Below are 20,592 nucleotides of genomic sequence, written 5' to 3'. Positions count from 1 at the left end.
CATGTGTCTCCCCATCCTGAACGCCCCCTCCTCACCCCATCCCTCTGGGTTGTCCCAGGGCACCAGCTTTGAGTGCCCTGCTTCCTGTATCAAACTTGCACTGGTCATCTACTTTACCTATGGCAATATAATAATTTGACTCACCTCAATATTGAGATAATACAAGAGCTCTAAAGTTGTCTGTCTCCGGCAGTAATAAGCGCACTTTGAAAATGAAGGCTTTTCATAACTAAAAAGCCTGGTATAATTCACTTGTCTTGGTAATCTGAAAGTCCCAGACATTTAAAAATATAAGAATGGGGTGGGATGTGGCTTCAAGGAGGCAAAACAGATGTCAGGAAGTCCTGTCTTTAAAGTTTATGTACTTTACCTAGGATATTCACTAAAAATCTACTCTGGGTGTATTTACTTTTCTGTTACTAGCAGTTTCCAGGGTCAATTAACTGAAAATTTTACTTATATAAAACAAGATATTTTAAAATGATAATAAATTATTACATATAATTCATGTATTATTATTTTGAAGCCAAATTTTCTCTAGATACAGATACTTACAAAAGACCAACCACATATTTTTAGTGGCAGAAGGTATTAAGTGGTTCACTGCACTCAACCACCCAAATCCATGGAAAAAATAGAGACTAGTGAAAATCCCTACTTATATTAGAAAATTCTGAAAAAGGAGAAGAGTATCAGTATCAGGGCAGGTTTCAGATGGGAGCAGGAAGATACTGCTGTACGGGCCTGTCACTTGGTGGTCTCCAGGTTCAGTCACTCTAGCCTACTTTGAGAGAAGGCATTTACCTGTGGATCAGATGACGTCTATGCTAACCACCTCAAGGTACACCATTATGTTCTTTGATAGAAAGAGAAGTAAAGTAACAGGTAAAGTTAAGACTTGTATTAATAGCATAGCCTTCTACCCAGATCAAGCCAGCAAGCTCCAAAGCCTTAGAAAACACATAGAAACATAATGTAGAAATGCAGGGGGGCATTAAAACTGGTTTGGGTTCATTAAAAAGAAATGGTGGCTTTTATATTCCTGGGTCACTATATTTCCACTGGTGGTAAATCTCAGTTGAGAAAGCAGAGTTATTATTAAACTACTTTATGATATATAAATGTAAACCTGGAGTGTCAGAAGTAAATGGAGTCCTCAGATATAGACTAGCAGGGCCTTTCTTTCACCAGCATGAAATTAAAATCCATTCATGCCTTATCATCTTACTTCAGAAAACTGTCTCTACTGAGTTCCCACTGGTCCAGGAGAAAAAGGCATTACACTCTGCATTACACAGTGACAAGATTTCATTGTCCTGCAGCAGCTTTGTCATTTTTACCCACCCCCCACTACCCCCCAACCCCTGCTTTAGCAGGAGTTCATAAAGAATCTGGAATATGTACTTCTCAATTTCTCTGTGAACTTTTCTCTTCCCTAGATGTCCCTGACTCAAATACCTCAGACTCTCAGACTGATCACATGGGGAGAGAGGGGTACCTCTGCAATTTCTGAGAAGTTAGAGACAGAGTCCACAAAAAGGCCCATGGCTCCCCAATGACCTAAAGAGTAAGGCCAGGCTCTCAATCAGGCAACCCCAAATCCCTAAATCCCTAAGGGTTTCCCCAGTAGCTCAGCTGGTGAAGAATCCGCCTGCAATGCAGGAGACTCTGGTTCAATACCTGGGTCAGGAAAATACGTTAGAGAAGGGATAGGCTACCCACTCAAGTATTCTTGGGCTTCCCTGGTGGCTCAGTTGGTAAAGAATCTGCCTGCAATGTGGGAGACCTGGGTTTGAAAGATCCCCTGGAGAAGAGAATGGCTACCCACTCCAGTATTCTAGCCTGGAGAATTCCATGGAGTATACAGTCCATGGGGTCACAAAGAGTCGGACATGACTAAGTGATTTTCACTTTCAAATCCTTAAATATGTTCAAAAGCAAATGGCTCCTAAGAATGGGAGAGAAACCACCAAGGGCATACACAGACCATTACTGACGATTATTATTAGATGGCTGCCCTTCTCTCATTTAATTTCTTCCTGAAAGCAGAGAGTTCATTTTTATCAGTGCTTTTCTTATATACTAACAAAGAAAGCCTTTAATGTAAAATCTAGAAGTTGGAACATGCTCTAACATTCACTTTTCAGACACACACATCCTGAGCAGTGACACAAACTACTCAAGATCAGAACTTTGGCTGAGACTCAGTTCTGTTTCCCATTCAGCCATTATCATTACAACAGGTTTTCAGTTCAAAATATACTATTTTATTAAAACAAAGTCATCATTCCTTCCATACAAGTCATTATAAGCTGTTCACTTTCATTTCTGTGAGAAGGGAGGCAAGTAATATAAACTGCTTCTTTCTAAGTGAATCATTTTTATAATGATCTGATAGTAAAAAATAATTACAGTTAAACATTTATATCAGTTAGTCTACTAATCTGGAGAAGGGAATGGCAACCCACTCCAATATTCTTGCCTGGAGAATTACATGGACACAGTCCACAGGGCTGCAAAAAGTCAGACACGACTGAGCGACTAACACTTTCACTTTTGGTCTAATAATCAGGTACTACTTAAAACAAGAAAACTCTAGAAAATTAGCTATCAATAAGTGAATACTAAAGACTATGTGTTCAGTTTTAGAATCAGTCTTCTCATACACACTGTATGTGGACAACATGCACAGGACACACAGCACACACATTCCAGGGCAAATGAACACTACTCTGAATACTTTAAACAGTGAATGACAGGCCGATAATGAAATAAAGAGAAAAAAACGCAAACACCACAGTCTAACACTGGATAAAATGCAGGTGATAAGGAAAGAGAAAACATCAGTACCTGGAAGCTTTTTTTTTTTTTTTCAATAAAATGTATTATGAAGAAAAGTGGTTGTGAAAGCTTAGTCACTTTTTTGTGGCTTAAAGCTTTTTTCTCCCCTCTTTTATTCAAGGCTTAAACAAAGTTCAGTGGGGCATCAAACTGCCTGTTTTAAATTACAGTCTATATTTTAAAATAGAATGCATGCACGGCATGTTCCTGAAGCTAGGGGGTGGGAGTGTTATTCACGGAAAATTGAAGGCTTGTTGAGTCAATAATCTTCTTTCACACAGTAACAATTTTCAGCTAAAATTTCTTGACCCAAACAAAGGAAAACAAGACCATTCAGTTATTTTACAACAATTTTGCGAAGGCAGAGAAAAAAGATGAGAGAGACACAACTCTAAAATCTTACATTGTGAAGGAAGAATAGAAATTTTTGCTCTCAGGTAAGAACCTTCTCTATATATATTTATTTCCTTTCCTAAACCGACAGTTATTATTAAAAATAGTTACCTCCACTTCAAAAGAAAAATAAGAGCAATTAACCAGTCCACAAATGCTACTATGAGTTCCTGCTGGTTATATACCTCTTGTTACATAAAACAGATCTGTGCCTCCAGTTACAAAGTAGATCTCTGCAAATTAAAATTTACTTCCCAGCTAACTTGGCTAATATAAAGTTCAATGCATTCAAAGTCTTAACAATGGCTAAGCCTGTATAATCTGGAGGAAGCCCGCTACCCCTCTAGCGGGGTAGAACAGGAGAAGCACTAGGAAGAAAAAGGGGAGGCTTTCTAGCTCAACATGCCAAGAACTACCATTTGTACAGACAGAAACGGTAGGTTAAAATAAGAAAGGGTACTTCTGAACATCACTCATTTTTTTGTCCTCACATTAAAAAATCAAAATTAAAACTCAAAGAAGCTACACTGACAACAATCTACTTATTTAAAACTTCTTATATAAATTCTATTATGAAATACTTACTGAAAACATAATAAATACTATGAAAAAGATTCTAGTCTGTTGGGGTGAGAGGAAGAGGCAAGACAACTATAAAATAATAAGAGGATGACTAGTAAATGCCATAAGGGATAAAAAAGTTCAAAAGATTCAACAAAAATGGATTAAATCGTATTTTGAGGCCCCGTGCCCACATATGAGAATCCCTCACACACAATGCTTTTTGTGGTTTGTACAAAAGTCCAACACTGCTGCCTGCCCCCTTCTGTTCAGAGACCTTCCCTCTGGTAAGACAGGCTTATGTCCAGGTATGATTCTGTGGCTGTTTGCAGACAGACTTGAGAGTTACATGCATTCCAGCCTGCGAGGCCACAGAGAAGGCTCCATGGTCTCACACAGGGCCCCTGAAGAGCCAAAAGCTGGTCAGAACCTCCCAATCTCCCCTTTGTTACAGCAAAATATGTATGCCGACTTTTCTATTAGCCAGGAATATCTGCATTTATCATCCCTTACTTAATGAGCCTCATTTATCAACTATAGATCATAGTTATCCTTCTATTATCAAAACCAATATCCTGAAAATCAGTTATGTTTCAGCCTCTCTTCATCTCCAATTTTAGCTACTGTGTATTTTTTATGGGAATCCATTTTTTTTTTGAATTGACAGTTCCATAAAATAGGTTAAAATTCATTTCCCCCCAATTTTTAAATGGAAAGCCTCAGAATATTATGTGAAAAGGTCTGCAAGGGGATATGCTTAGTTATAACATGCTTTTAAAAATTAGATGATTTTTTTTTTAAATAACACTTTGCCACTAAGCAAATATCTCAGCTATAAGGAATTTAGAATTATCCATGTATTTCAAAAGGACTAAAAGATCTCAATTTAGAAACACTTTGCATACAACCATTTGAGTTACTCAAACTATAGTTCTTTTAAAATACTTATTTATTCAGACTTTCCATATATTTAGCCTGCTGTAACCTGGAAGAAATCCAATCTGGTGAGGTTTTATTGAACATTCATTTACAGAACAAACATTTAAGTGGAAGACTGTTTTGAAAGAGGGAGAAACATACCTTTTCACTTCCTACAACTTCTTATCTTGCTAAAGTTCAACTGTTTCCTCTATTTTCAAAGTATCACAAAAATTGGGGGATAAACTTACAAATTATCACATCTTAAAGAAATAATCCATGTTAGAAAATAAACATCTGTAAAAGTCACTATCATTTTTTCTAAATTAGGACTTTCAAGCAAGGTCTTTTCATATTTCTCTCAAATTTAATCTGAAAAAAATTGACATCTCCATATAGCATAGATCAGAGGCTAAAATTACATTTGTAAATATGGTAAATCCTAGTTAAGAAACAGTGTGCTGTGCTCCACTTAACACTTCTCCAAGGTATTAAAATGTGTCTGTACCTTCAGTTTCAAAACTGTGCCAAATGGTTAACCGTGTCTATGGACACTCGTGTGGACAAGACACATCCTAAGAGAACCTCCTGCTCCCTTCACCAGGTGCCCACTTTCTACAACTCTTCCATGACACCAAGACTCAACACAGTCTAATGACACCTAGGAAACAGTGATAACCAACACCTGATGTCTTCAGCTGCACATGGGGATAATCAATGCTGAACAATGGGATAAGGGAACAACAGATTAAACTTCTCTTTTATTAACTTGGAATTTTTTAAATGTTCAGGATGATTTGAGAACAATCAACAAATGACAGTTATGCTCTTAACCTTTTAATGATAACCTTTAAATCAAGCTCAATACAAATAAAAAAAAATTTTTTTTTAAGTTCATTCAGTAGCCATACATCTAATTCTTACTTGACAGACTTTAAGTTTTACAAAAACCTGCCAACTAACAGGTTAAGATCATCTTAATAATCTGTGTTCTTAGATGGGTTGAGAACTTGATAAAATGCAAAACCCAGTTTTTAAAAAATGCTCCATTTACTAAAGCTTTTTCCAATAGTTTCTAATCATTCATAGGAACTATATTATCAAATCCACACACTTAAAATGTTCTTATTAGCATATTACTTTTCTTACATGCTTCCAAAGTGCATGACAATCCACCCCTAACCCCACATATGTCATTAAAGACTAATAAAATAAACACATACATAGAGTACTCTTTTTCGGTAAAGGCAAATGATTACATGCTCTGTTGCTAATGCCTAACCCCAAAGAATATTCCTGGTAATAACAGCTTTCTAACCATTCTCTTTCAGGCTTCCAACATCCTGTTTAACACTATTTCAAAGAACAACCAGCATTTACTACCTCCTTCCTTTCACAAAGTGGAAAAAAATGTTTTATGTAATCCTCAATACTTCCTTCTAATTGCAAACTCAATAGAAGTGTCATAAGCCCTATTCCACAGGACATTTAGAGTTTTTACTAAACTTGGAAAGCTCAAACCCTCTTCATGTCAACCTCTTTAAATGTTTCCTATTTAAGGAAGAAAAGGTCAGAACGAGGTTTTTAATGACCTGATGGGCCTTCAAAGGCCTTTGGAATATGACTGACATTAGTCTGTATCTTAGGTAAACAGAATAATGGACCTGCTATCAGAAATACAAACCGGTGGCAGGTCATGCTAAAGAAAAAACAAATTAAGTTATTTCTAAACTGAGGAATATCCACAACTCTTGAGACTCCCTGGAGGAGAGAGCACTATTTGCTTAAAACATGGAAGATAAAAATTTAAAACCTGTTTTTTAAATTTTTATATATATTTATAAATAATTCATTAGCAACATATTTTTGTATTGTATTACTGAAATTATGATTACTGTTTGTCAATTTATTTATTTTCACGATTAAAAATATATATTACTAAAAAAATAATGTTTTCAAACTGTTTTTAGATTAATACTACAAAAGTGCCCACTTTTTCTTGGAGCTTAAGGTTATCGAAGTAAACTCAAATGTCATTTTACAATAAAAGAAAATAGTTTTAAAAATAAAACCATCCTGCCAATATAGATATCACATTCATATAATCTTTTAGAATAAGTAGCATATGGAGAATATACGCTCTTTGGATGTCAGTTTGAAACCTTGGGAAAGATTCTATAAGCAATTAAAAGGAAAATTCTGAAGCTGGGGGAAGAATGTATTTAACAATTCTTACATAAATTCTATTAGAAAACACTTACTGAGTCAAACATAATAATTAGGTTATGAACCTAACAGAGCAGAAGATATTCAAAACAGGTGGCAAGAATACATAGAAGAACTATACAAAAAAGATCTTCATGACCCAGATAACCACGATGGTGTGATCACTCACCTAGAGCCAGACATCCTGGAATGTGAACTCAAGTGGGCCTTAGGAAGCATCACTACAAACAAAGCTATTGGAAGTGATGGAATTCCAGCTATTTCAAATCCTAAAAGATGATGCTGTGAAAGTGCTGCAAACATGCCAGCAAATTTGGAAAACTCAGCAGTGGCCACAAGACTGGAAAAGGTCAGTTTTCATTCCAATCCCAAAGAAAGGCAACCAAAGAATGTTCAAACTACCGTACAACTGCACTCATTTCACACACTAGCAAAATAATGCTCAAAATTCTTCAAGCCAGGCTTCAACAGTACGTGAACTGACAAATTCCAGATGTTCAAGCTGGATTTACAAAAGGCAGAAGAACCAGAGATCAAGTTACCAACATCCACTGGATCACAGAAAATGCAAGAGAATTCTAGAAAAACATATATTTCTGCTTCATTGACTATGAAGCCTTTGTGTGGATCACAACAAACTGTGAAAATTCTTCAAGAGAAGGGAATGACCAGACCACTTGATCTGCCTCCTAAGAAACTTGTACGCAGGTCAAGAAGCAACAGATAGAACTGGACATGGAACAATGGCCTGGTTCCAAATTGGGAAAGGAGTGTGTCAAGGCTGTATACTGTCACCTTGCTTATTTAACTTATATGCTGAGTATATCATGCAAAATGCAGGGCTGGATGAAACACAAGCTGGAATCAAGATTGCCAGGAGAAATATCAATAACCTCAGATAGGCAGATGATACCACTCTTGTGGCAGAAAGTGAAGAGGAACTAATAGCCTCTTGATGAAAGTGAAAGAGAAAAGTGAAAAAGTTGGGTTAAAACTCAACATTCAGAAAACTAAGATCATGGCATCCAGTGCCATCACTTTATAGCAAATAGATGGGGAAACAGTGGCAACAGTTGGAGCCTTTGTTTTTTGGGGCTCCACAATGACTGCAGATGGTGAACTGCAGCCATGAAACTAAAAGACGCTTGCTCCTTGGAAGAAAAGCTATGATCAACCTAGACAGCATATTAAAAAGCAGAGACATTACTTTGCTGACAAAGGCCCACCTAGTCAAAGCCATGGTTTTTCCAGTTCAGTTCAGTTGCTCAGCCGTGTTCAACTCTTTGCAACCCCATGGACTGCAGCATACCAGGCCTCCCCATTCATCACCAACTCCCGGAGTTTACTCAAATTCATGTCCATTGTGGAGAAGGAAATGGCAACCCACTCCAGTACTCTTGCCTGGAAAATCCCTTGGACGGAGAAGCCTGGTAGGCTATAGTCCGTGGGGTCGCAAAGAGTCGTACAAGACTGAGCGACTTCACTTTCATTTTTCACTTTCATGCATTGGAGAAGGAAATGGCAACCCACTCCAGTGTTCTTGCCTGGAGAATCCCAGGGACGTGGGGAGCCTGGTGGGCTGCCGTCTATGCGGTTGCACAGAGTTGGACTATGGGGTCGCACAGAGTTGGATACGACTGAAGCAATTTAGCAACAGCAGCATGTCCATTGAGTCGGTGATGCCATCCAACCATCTCATCCTCTTCTCCTCCTGCCTTCGATCTTTCCCAGCATCAGGGTCTTTTCAAATGAATCAGTTCTTCGCATCAGGTGGCCAAAGTATTGGAGTTTCAGCTTCAACATCAGTCCTTCCAGTAGTCACATGTGGATGTGAGAGTTGGACTGTAAAGGAAGCTGAGCGCCAAAGAATTGATGCTTTTGAACTGTGGTGTTGGAGAAGACTCTTGTCGAGTCCCTTGGACTGCAATACGATCCAACCAGTCAATCCTAAAAGAAATCATCCCGAATGATTTCTTTTAGGAATGATGCTGAAGCTGAAGCCCTAATACTTTGGCCACCTGATACAATGAACTGACTCACTGGAAAAGACCCTGATCCTGGGAAAGATTGAAGGCAGGAGGAGAGGGGGATGACAGAGGATTTGATGGTTGGATGGTATCACCAACTCGATGGACATGAGTTTGAGCAAGCTCTGGGAGTTGGTGATGGACAAGGAACCCTGGCATGCTGCAGTCCACGGGGTCACAAAGAATCAGACATGACTGAGTGATTGAACTGACCTAAAAACATAACAAATACTATAAAAAAAAGATCCTCGTCTCTTAGGGATAAGAGGGTCAGGCAAGACAACTATGAAAGCAATAAGAGGATTACTAGTAAATGCCATAAGTGATGAAAAAGTTAAAAAGACTCAACAGAAATGTATTAAAATTGCATTTGGGGAGTTATCTTAAAGTGCAAATTAAGATACACTCAATGTTTACAAAATAAAAGTGTTGATAAGCTGTAACAGTTTTTTTTAGCATTCCACTGTATATTTTGCTTAATGATGGCTTCACTTCATATCAATATTAGAGGCAGAAAAGAACTATAGAATGTGCTAAAATTTTAAGTGGTAATATCCCAAGGAGACAGAATTCTTCAAGCTAATTCTTATATGTTATATACTAAGATTTCTTAATAATGGTAACATCAAGGATATGTAAGCTAATGAACTTCAACAGGAAAAAGGTTATATGATTAAGAAAGAAAGAAATCACTATAGAAATCTTATTTCGGAAGATTTGTTCTGAGCTTAGGTCTGAGTGCATTAAGTGAAAAGTAAACATTACTGGTCATGGCCCCAAGACAGCAAGACAACAAATATTAATTTACGTGTCACTGGCTTTATGCGGATGATCTAAAGAGCCTTGTCAGCCAGAAAACAAAACTGCATTAGCTACTGAAGATCACCAAGAATTTAATGACATGCAAATATAGACAAATACCAATTTAAACAATGGTGAGAGGACAGCTTGCTGAGAGAATCAAATTCTAGATCAAGCATAAGGAAATACCTTGATTTCTTATAATGGAGAGTTAACTGTATAACAAAAATACACTCAAGAAAATACCAAACATGCAGAGCTATAGGAAAACACTACAAACTCTTATCAGTCTAACTCAATTTAAGCAAAAAATTAAGAAACAATTACTTCAGAAGCTTCCTTCTTATAGTCACATATACAATGGTTATAGACTTGATTATACATTAGAATAATTTTTACCACATATTCTTAAATGAACAGGTAAGAGCCTGAATTTGACTCAAAATTACAAAACTAAAGATTAAAAATATGATGGATTGCCTTTAATCTTCAATAAAAAGACAAAATTTTATCACTGACACTTGAAAAGGAAAAAACACAGCCTAAATCCACAAAAGATCTAATAACCAATTCAGATAAGATAACAAATATATATAGTTTCATGGTACTTATTCAATCAATTTACCCAAGTTAGGGAACTAAAATATTTAGTAAGAGTAAAAATACATGATATTAGAGCCATACAGAATAACAACAAATCTCTCCCTCAAATTGTAATTACCTTAGTTTTATATAACATATTGATGCAGCATTTACATAAATAAAAATATATTTGTAAACCCTACATAGAAAACTTTTCTACACAAACAAAGCCTGTTGAAAGAAAAGTAGAGCACTAAAATTCATTTAAATAAAGCCAATTTTTATCTTAACAGACTGAGGGCAGGTAACTGATGCTTTTATGTAGTCACCATAACACTTGAAAACTTTCATCTCTAAAAAAAGATTACTGAAATGTTATTGAGTCAATCAGCATCCTATTTATCTGTGAGTTACAAAAAAACAAAAAGAAAATACCAATCAGGGCATTTTTTTCAACAGCTTCATAAGAAGATTTATATTATGAGCAACCTTAAATCCTCTAGGGGAGGAGGCAAGATAAACATTAAGGAAGAAGGTAAGCCATTATACATATACAAATAGAATAATCCAGAAGACTTAACTTGTTGAAGAATATACTAGTTCACTTCCTAAAATACTTTGAGTCTCTTCTCTAATAATTGACTTAAAAAGCAGCATCCCAAAGCAGAACTCTTCGGTTTTCTGGGACTACCACACTTCTTGCCACCCCAACCCTCCCCTAATTATGCTATAGAGTTAGCTGAACATCAACCATTCATTCCAAAGCAGAGCAATGAAAAGAAGCATAGCCTAGTAAGTGACCCAAAAGATCAAATGGATATGAAGAAAGCAGTACACTGCAAACTACTCTTAGACCTATGCAGAAAACCAGCATCAGTTTATAACAAACTTTCCAACTGGTAAACAGTACACATCACCAGCCAATGAGAAACCTATAAGGATGGGCTTATCTAAAACACTAAAAATCTGAGTGGAAAAAGTAGAATTCACTGTCCACCTTTCCATGAGTCAATTTAAATTTCCTAAAACCACAAGCCAACATCCAAATATTCAGCAAATGTTGCATTTATCGTCAGCATCCACGTGCATTTGCATGCACGCACACAGACAAACACACACGCTTCACCAAACTGTGGATTATCTGCTGAAGAGAAAAGTTTACAGCATAAAACAGAGTCCATTACCTTTTTCATTCCTTTAAAAACCAAATAACTAGACAATAAACATTTCAATGTAACTAAAAAAATGACCACAGTAAATTTTACGCACCTCCCACCATAGAAATAAAATCTGTAAAAATTATAGTTTCAAGTACATGTGCATCAGATGCAAAGATATTATATATCATGTAGCCTCTACTTACCTTCTACTCTAAGGCCATATGTAACTTAGAAATGGGTATGTCACATATAACATTCTTCACAAATGCTGGTTCTCAAATGTTTAGCAACAATATGATAAATCTTATTTAATGTAAACATATTTGAAATTCAAATTACAATCATGGCTAGTTTGAACACTATCTCTTAATATAGATTAAGCAATAACAATAATTCTTTAAGTCAACATATTTTAACAAGAAAATAAATATAAAAATTTGTTTGCACACATATATTCTTTTAATTTATAAGGAATTCATTTTAATTTAAATGAGGTTGCCTATGGGAGGAAAAAGGAAAATTAAGCACAGATGAACTATTAAAGGAAATTAACACGTAACCTGTAACTCAGCTACTACCATAGTCAACAGACCCAATACAGTGATTTGCTAATGGAAACACTTAGAAGCTATATTTTGCAATTTTAAATTAAAATACTTTCTTTTGGGTAAAAAAAGATTAAGTCATTTCTCATGACATAAAGTCTCTGAAGAAATTCAAACTACCACTAGACACTTTATCTCATCATTTATATTATTTGCCAAATGGGAATTTCCTTTCCATTTAACTCTGATATAGATACCTCTCTGTTCTGAATCACTACCAGAAAGCACCATGTTATGCAAAGCACAACTGTACAACAGTAACATCTTTCTGCCACAAAACCTATTAGCCAAATAAAGGCTTCCAACTGGATTCAGAGATACCTACAACATTGGACATGGAGAGACCTACTAATGAAATAGACTTATTCAGAACTACACAGCTCCTTTAAGAAGGAAATGCTCAAAAATTAATAAATCACAAATACATCTGAAATCTAGAAACTTGTGCCCCAAGTCTTAATACAAAGTACAATAAACAAAAGCAAATGCTAATTTTAGAAATCCGTAACTCATTGCATTTCCAAATCAATTAACTGTCTTACTGGTAAACTTGATGGTCTTTCTTGTTGTATTAAGTTCAAGTCTTCATGGTTAGGTTTTCCAGAAGCCAGAGGAGGTTGAGACCTAGTTCCATAGCCTTCCTGAGACATATCCTAAACAAACACAAATATAAAGAAATATCTCAATGAATTATAAGCTTCTTTGGTAATTAAGATGAAGCAAAGGCTTATCACAAAGTATCAACTTATGTTACTTTAAGCAGATATATAAATGTAGTTATCACTTCTGTAACACTTTCTCAGAAGCAAAAATAAAATACCCAAGAAGGCAGCGTATCATCAAGGGCAAAAACATGTATAATAAACAATTAAATATATATTATGTGACCATATAAACTAAAGACTGTATTTGAGTTTTGCAGGAAGGTGATAGTCAGTAAAAGATGGGAAAGAAAGCTAGCAATAACTAAACTCTTAGAGCAAACCAAAGTTCATATTATTAATTTTTATTTTGGTTGAATTGCCTTTAATATTACCTTGAAACTGTTAAAATAATCAATGAAAACTTTATTATCACCTGACTTTTAAGACGTCCTCTCAATAACCCATAAAACAACAGTTAAGCTGACAGTATCCTGAGGTTTCTACAAGACCAATAAACACTCATGTATAGAATTCCATACATTCACATAGCATAGTTATCAAAGAACCATAATAAAGCATGAAACAGTAGTGGGGAAGAAAACACACTCAAAATCTACTGAAGTACAGAAACTTATTATTAACATGGCCTTTCTGGCATCCTCTTGAATACTTTTCCAGAAAGAATTCTGCATGGTTTAATAGTATGCTGAAATAATATTATACAAACCAAATATCACACCAAACTTACTGGATGTCAGCTCTCTAGTTGTTTAACTATGTACACTTAGTTACTAAACATTCTAGGCCCATTTACACCTGAAGTCAAATAGCAGGACAGAAAGTAAAATGCTTATTATAGCATTTCTTAATTGGCACTGAAAGTTGAAGAACCAGTTTCTGATAGGGAAGAAAAAAAAGAACGGAAAATATCACTTGAAAATAAAATTCTCTTCTTTTCCCTGTCAGTTTAAATACGTATTAGAATTAAAGAAACATTATATATTTACTTACCCTGTTAAATTCTCAAAATACTACTTTAGAAATTGATGGTAATGAGTTGAAACCCTATAAAAAGCTTCTGTTGCCCCACCCCTTTCTCATACAGTATACACTTGAACTTACACAGCTTCTGAAGCCAAGAAACTTTGGACCAACAGCTGGTACTAAAAGTACACAAGCTGTACAAACCAGTCTTAACTAGCAAAGTTTTGGTGCAGACTGCCTTTAAAGAGGCTCTGAGGTAAAGAGCATGCCAACAATATAGCATTTCCCAAGTAACTCCTTTTCCCTATATACACAACAGGTCAAGACATCTAGTAGTGCAGAATGCCCTACACTTTTGGAAGAGATTACACCCAATTGTCCAGGCTTTTATCTGGTAACATTTAGGTGAGGTCTCGAGCACATGCAATCGGAGAATATTTAAAACAGTAGCTCTTCAATCAGGCTGCTGGTAGACGGTAACAACTGGGCTGTGGGGGACAAAAGCCAAGGTTGAGAGACGATTACCACTCATACACACACACACTCCACTTGCTTCTGGACCCCAGATTTTTATTTGTTACATAGACTTCCAACTGCATGTCCTGCAGGTTCCTTTAGATTAAGAGCAAAGATTTCAAAACCAGGCAGGGCACAAGGCCTCCATTCAGGGACCTTCACCCTTTACAAAAACCCCAAGGCGGCACAAGACAGCCTCACAATGGGCAAACAAATGAGCAGATCCCCACCTGTGGCTGAAACACACACGTGTGCACACGATTTATGGGTAGTGGTTAGACACTCATTTTAGTAAACTGTTAATAAAGAGAAATGGGCAGGCTCACATGCCCTGTGCTAATAAGTCTTTTAAATTTCTTTTTATTTTCTCTTTGTAGCTAAATGAACTGATTTCTAAACAACGTGGAAAAGATTACTGCAACTACAGTGAACACACATTTTAAATCGGGTACTAGCCCCTCTAGAATAAGCAACGCTGAATAGACTATGAAAGCTATCAGAAAATTTCACTATGACTTTACATTTCACTTTTTAAGGCTTAAAAGTTTAAAATAATTAGATTTCACAAAAGTCTCAAACACTATTCCTAACCACAAGAGGCTCTCAATTATTAAATATAGATGGAAATACAACAAAAACAAAATTTAGTGAGAATCACTGAAAATGGAACATGTTCTGCTTCAATTTATGTTTGAACATAAGGATTAATTTAATTGAGAGAACATCCAGAAAAGGTACCATGTTTTACCCTAAAACAATCATCTATATATAACTTACACTGGGACTATAAAGTCTACATTTGGCAGCTTTAATAAAGACAAAAAAGTTACATCTCTTAACAAACCTGAGCTTTTTCCTCTTCAGAGCTATATTTATTTTCTGGTAGGTACTTATTTTCATCTCAGGAAGAGTAAGTAGGAATAAGTAATTTAACAGACAACACGAAGGCAATGTCAGTATCAGAAAATAAATACATCCAGCCCTGTATTTTATAAACTAATAACAACAGAGAACAGCCTCCATGCTTAACATATCACTGCAATCTCGGTTATTCACACATTTAAACCACTGCACACAAGCTTACACGTAAGTTCACACATAGACTGTGACTGTGACAATACACAACTGTGACTGTTTAGGAGAACACCGCACTATGATAATACTAGGGCACAAAGCAGCCACACAAGACGTGTGGGCTACCCTTCCAGAGTCCTTTATCAGTGTTATTTTTCTTCATCTCACCCACAAGCTTTCCACTATTGACAGATTCTGGCTTTAACCTTCTTCATATTATAGATCAAAGGTAAAACAGAGACTCACAAACCAGCAAAGGTGTGAAAGGAGCTTGGGACAGGGGCATGTACACATGTGTTTCAAAAGTTTTCACGTTAGGTGTTACTTTTACCACGTGAAAGTGAAAGCACTCAGTCGTGTCCGACTCTTTGCGACCCCGTGGACTGTAGTCCCCCAGGCTCCTCCATCCATGGGATTCTCCAGGCAAGAATACTGGAGTGGGTTGCCATGTCTAAACATTAATTATCTTGTATCACAACAAATGGTGGAAAATTCTTAAACGAGATGGGGATACCAAAGCACTTGATCTGCCTCCTGTGAAACCTATATGTAGGTCAAGGAGCAACAGTTAGAACTGGACATGGAACAACAGACAGGTTCCAAATTGGGAAAGGAGTGTGTCAAGGCTGTTTATTGTCACCGTGTTTATTTAACTTATATGCAGAGTACATCATGCAAAATGCAGTGCTGGATGAATAACAAGCTGGAATCAAGACTGCCAGGAGAAATATCAATAACCTCAGATATGCAGATGACACCACTCTTACAGCAGAAAGCGAAGAGGAACTAGGGAGCCTCTTGATGAAAGTGAAAGAAGAGAGTGAAAAAGTTGGGTTAAAACTCAACATTCAGAAAACTAAGATCTTGGCATCCAGTCCCATCACTTCACGGCAAACAGATGGAGAAACAATGCTCCAAAATGACTGCAGATGGTGACTGCAGCCAGGAAAGTAAAAGATGCGTGCTCCTTGGAAGAAAAGCTATGGCCAACCTAGACAGCATATTAAAAAGCAGACATTAATCTGCTGACAAAGGTCCATCTAGTCAAAGCCATGATTTTTCCAGTAGTCATGTATGAATGTAAGAGTTAGACAGTAAAAAAAGCTGAGCACCAAGAACTAATGCTTTTGAACTGTGGTGTTGAAGAAGACTCTTGGATGGTCCCTTGGACTGCAAGGAGTGCAAACCAATCAATCCTAAAGGAAATCAGTCCTGAATATTCATTGAAAGGACTGATACTGAAGCTGAAGCTCCAATACTTTGGCCACCTGATAGGAAGAGCTGACTGACTGAAAAGACCCTGATGCTGGGAAAGACTGAAGGCAGGAGGAGAAGGGGACAACAGAGGATGAGATGGTTGGATGGCATCACAGACTCAATGGACATGAGTTTGAGCAAGCTCTGAAGATGGTGAAGGACAGGGAAGTGCATGCTTCCTGGTGTGGCAAAAAGTCGGAAATGACTGAGCGACTGAACAACGACAAAACATTTAGTAAACATCTTGTAGGGACTACTCCCCTTGCCGGGTGCCTAACATCTCACAGTGTGAAGCGTGACCAGGAAGGAAACAGCAGTTATACTGTGTTATTGTGAGGAGGGATGAGACCAAAACTGTCACCTAGCTCTGGTATAATGGCCAAGAGTAGGAGTACTTCTGTTTCCTTCTATAACGAAACTAATTAAGTACCGATGGCAATACGAGACTATGAAGAGAATGTGGAATAAAATGTCAAGGACACTTTAAAAAATTCAAAACAGAAAAATATTCCCATGGCATGTATGACCTCAAAAGATACAAAGATACAAAGAAAAGAAAGTTGTCCTCCTACTTTCCAGGAGTCCCTCGAAAAAGTTCCTGTTAACAGGCTGTAATTTATTGTTCCAAATTGTTCAAGGCACAACCAAGTATGAAGTGAATTTAAAACCCTTTATCTTTCAAAACAACTGAGCGGATTTGTTCCGTAAAGTCTGCGCTGTGGTCCCATAACAATAGATGTAATATATCTCCTTCTATATCTGCACCTAAATATCTATTCTTTTTCTTTTGCTACACAGTATCATATTAATTCTGTGATTTATTTAACCAGTCCCCTATTGATGGACATTTAGGCTGTCCCCAGTCTTTCTCTACTTATTACAGCATTATAATAAACATCCTTGTGCATACAACTTCAGGTGAAATACTTCTGTGGCATCAATCTCCATCAGTTTCCCTGGAGGCTCAGTGGTAAAGAATCCACCTGCCAATGCAGAAAATTCAGGAGACGCTGATTTAATCCCTGAGTCAGGAAGATTCCCTGCAGGCAGATATGACAAGCCACTCCAGTATTCCTGCTTGGGAAACCCCATGGACAAAGGAGCCTGGCAGACTGCAGTCTACTGGGTCACAAGAGAGATGGACATGACTTAGCCACTAAACAACCACCACCTAAGTCTCCACAAGGGGGATATCTGTCAAAAGGCTGGCACATTTAAAATTTTGATGGAGGCTAGCAAAGTGCTTTCAGCAAAAGAAGTGTCAAATTAGAGTCACAGTCCATCATTTTACTATACACGTTTACCTTAGTATCACAATATGCCTAACCTCAGTACAGAAAGCAGCAAACACACCAGGAGAGAAGTGGGAGGACTGGTCATCGGCATTCATTTGCTTGGTTGTGTTCCATTCTTTGTGAACCAATGAACTGTAGCACTCCAGGCTTTTCTGTCCTTAACCATCTCCCAAAGCTTGCTCAAACCATGTCCATTGAGTCGGTGATGCCATCCAACCATCTCATCCTCTGGCATCCCCTTTTCCTCCTGCTCTGAATCTTTCCCAGCATCAGGGTCTTTTCTAGTGAGTCAGCTCATTGCATCAGGTGGCCAAAAGTACTGGAGCTTGTTTCAACATCAGTCCTTCCAATGAATATTCAGGGTCGATTTCCTTGCAATCCAAGGGACTCTCAAGAGTCTTCTCTAACACCATAGTTCGAAACATCAGTTCTTCAGCCCTCAGCCTTCTTTATGGTCCAAATCTCACATCCGTAAACTACTACTACAAAAACCATAGCTTTGACTATACAGACCATCATTGGCAAGGTGATGTGTCTGATTTTTAATATGCTGTCCAGGTTGGTCATAGTTTTTATTTCAAGGAGCAAGTGTCTTTTAATATCATGACTGCAGTCATCATGGGCTTTCCAGGTGGCACCAGTGTTTAAGGAATCTGCCTGCCAATGCAGGAGACCTAAGAGACACGGGTTTGATCCCCGGGTATAGAAGATTCCCCGGAGGAGGGGCATGGCAACCCACTCCAATATTCTTGCCTGGAGAATCCCATGGACAAAAGACCTTGGTGGGTGACAGTTAAGAGGGCCACAAAGAGTCGGACACCACTGAAGTGACTCGGCACACACGCACGCAGTCACTGTCCAGAGTAATTTTAGAGCTGAGGAAGATAAAACCTATTACTGCTTCCACTTTTTCTCCCTGTATTTGCCAGGAAGTTATGGGACTTGATGCCATGATCTTAAGTTTTCTGAATGTTGAGTTTTAAGCCAGCTTTTTCACTCTTCACTGTCTCCCTCATCAAGAGGCCCTTTAGCTTCTCTTCACCTTCTGCCATAAGAGTGGTATCACCTGCAAATCTGAGGTTGTTGACATTTCTCCTGGCAATCTTGATCCCACCTTGTGATTGATCCAGCCCAGCATTTCCATGATACACTCTGCACAGAAGTTAAATATGCAGGGTGACAATACACAGCCTTGTAGTACTCCTTTCCCAGTTTTGAACCATCCATTGTTCGATGGCCAGTTCTAACAACTGCTTCTTGACCTGCATACAGGTTTCTCAGGAGACAGGTAAGGTGATCTGGTATTCCCAGCTCTTAAAGAATTTTCTAGTTTGTTGTGATAAACACAGTCAAAGGCTTTAGAGTAGTCAATGAAGTATAAGTAGATATTTTTCTTGAATTCTCTTGCTTTCTCTATGATCCAACAAATGTTGGCAATTTGATCTCTGGTTCCTCTGCCTTTTCTAAATTCAGCTTGAACATCTGGAAGTTCTCGGTTCATGTCCTGCTGAAGCTGAGTTTGAAGCGTTTTTAGCATTACATGCTAGCATGTGAAATGAGCACAGTCATACGCTAGTTAGAACATTCTTTGGCATTGCCCTTCTTTGGGACTGGAATGAGAACTGACCTTTTCTAGTCCTATGGCCACTACTGAGTTTTCCAAATTTGCTGACATATTGAATGCAGCACTTTCACAGCATCATCTTTTAGGATTTTAAATAACTCAGCTGGAACTCCATCACCTCTACTAGCTTTGTTTATAGTGTTGCTTCCAAAGGCCCACTTGACTTCACCCTCCAGGATGTCTGGCTCCAGATAAGTGACCACACCATGATGGTAATCTGGGTCTTTAACATAGTCCTTCTGTGTATTCTTGCCATCTCTTCTTAATTTCTTTTGCTTCTGTTAGGTCCTTACAGTTTCTGTCCTTTATCATGCCCATCTTTGTACAAAATGTTCCCTTGGTATCTCCAATTTTGTTGCAGATATCTCTAGTCTTTCCAATTCTATCTTTTCCTCTATTTCTCTGCATTGTTCACTTAAGAAGGCCTTCTTATATCTCCTTACTATTCTCTGGAATTTTGCATTCAGTTGGATATATCTTTCCCTTTCTCCCTTGCAGGTACATAAATTTAAAATATCCTTTCCAAAAAGAAAGCAACTGTAAACCTATAAAGTATCCACTTCAAGAATGGTGCAATCAATCACCCCCTTGCCTCCTCAGGAACACCCTAACGGAAAGATTAATAACTAGGACAGATGACATTTCAGGCAGGGCTCTATGATAGGTACTGTGCCCAGTCCACCTTTACAATAACCCAGGAGAGAGGCCCTATTAACAATCATCTTGTTTTTCACCACGAGGAAACAAAACCTTAAGCAATTTGCACAGCTAGTGTCTGAGCACACTGCTAGTATCTCAATGTGATGGATTAATCTTCCTTTCTCCCCTAATTGCACTCTACAAACAACTGGAAGCTTCAAGTACTATCCTAAGAATTGGATGTAATCTTAACTTTTTAAAGATATTATCCTAGGCTTCCACTTATTCTCCTACATTACCTTTTCAAAAAGTATTAATCTTAAGCATTTTATATGTGGAACACTTCCTAAATATTAAATTATAATATTATGAAAAGAAATGTTAACATTTCAAACTCCCTACAAATCTGAATACAAAGCCATTCAACGTATGACTCATTATCATC

At 37.5% G+C, this 20,592-nt stretch overlaps 1 protein-coding gene across 3 annotated transcripts in view; it reads right to left on the bottom strand.

Moving 5' to 3' along the window:
* Nucleotides 1–20,592, bottom strand: part of ARID1B (AT-rich interaction domain 1B) — a 435,546-nt gene that overhangs the window by 266,513 nt on the left and 148,441 nt on the right. For all 3 annotated transcript variants that reach the window (XM_055536066.1, XM_055536065.1, XM_055536067.1), the window contains exon 4: nt 12,657–12,767. In XM_055536066.1, coding sequence (XP_055392041.1) covers nt 12,657–12,767 — 111 coding nt within the window. The remainder of the gene's footprint in view (nt 1–12,656; nt 12,768–20,592) is intronic.

Source organism: Bubalus kerabau, chromosome 9, assembly GCF_029407905.1.
Source record: "Bubalus kerabau isolate K-KA32 ecotype Philippines breed swamp buffalo chromosome 9, PCC_UOA_SB_1v2, whole genome shotgun sequence".
In the NCBI taxonomy this organism is placed as follows: domain Eukaryota; kingdom Metazoa; phylum Chordata; class Mammalia; order Artiodactyla; family Bovidae; genus Bubalus; species Bubalus kerabau.
The sequence above is the reverse complement of the archived record's forward strand: the minus strand, read 5'-3'. Positions and strand labels throughout refer to the sequence as shown.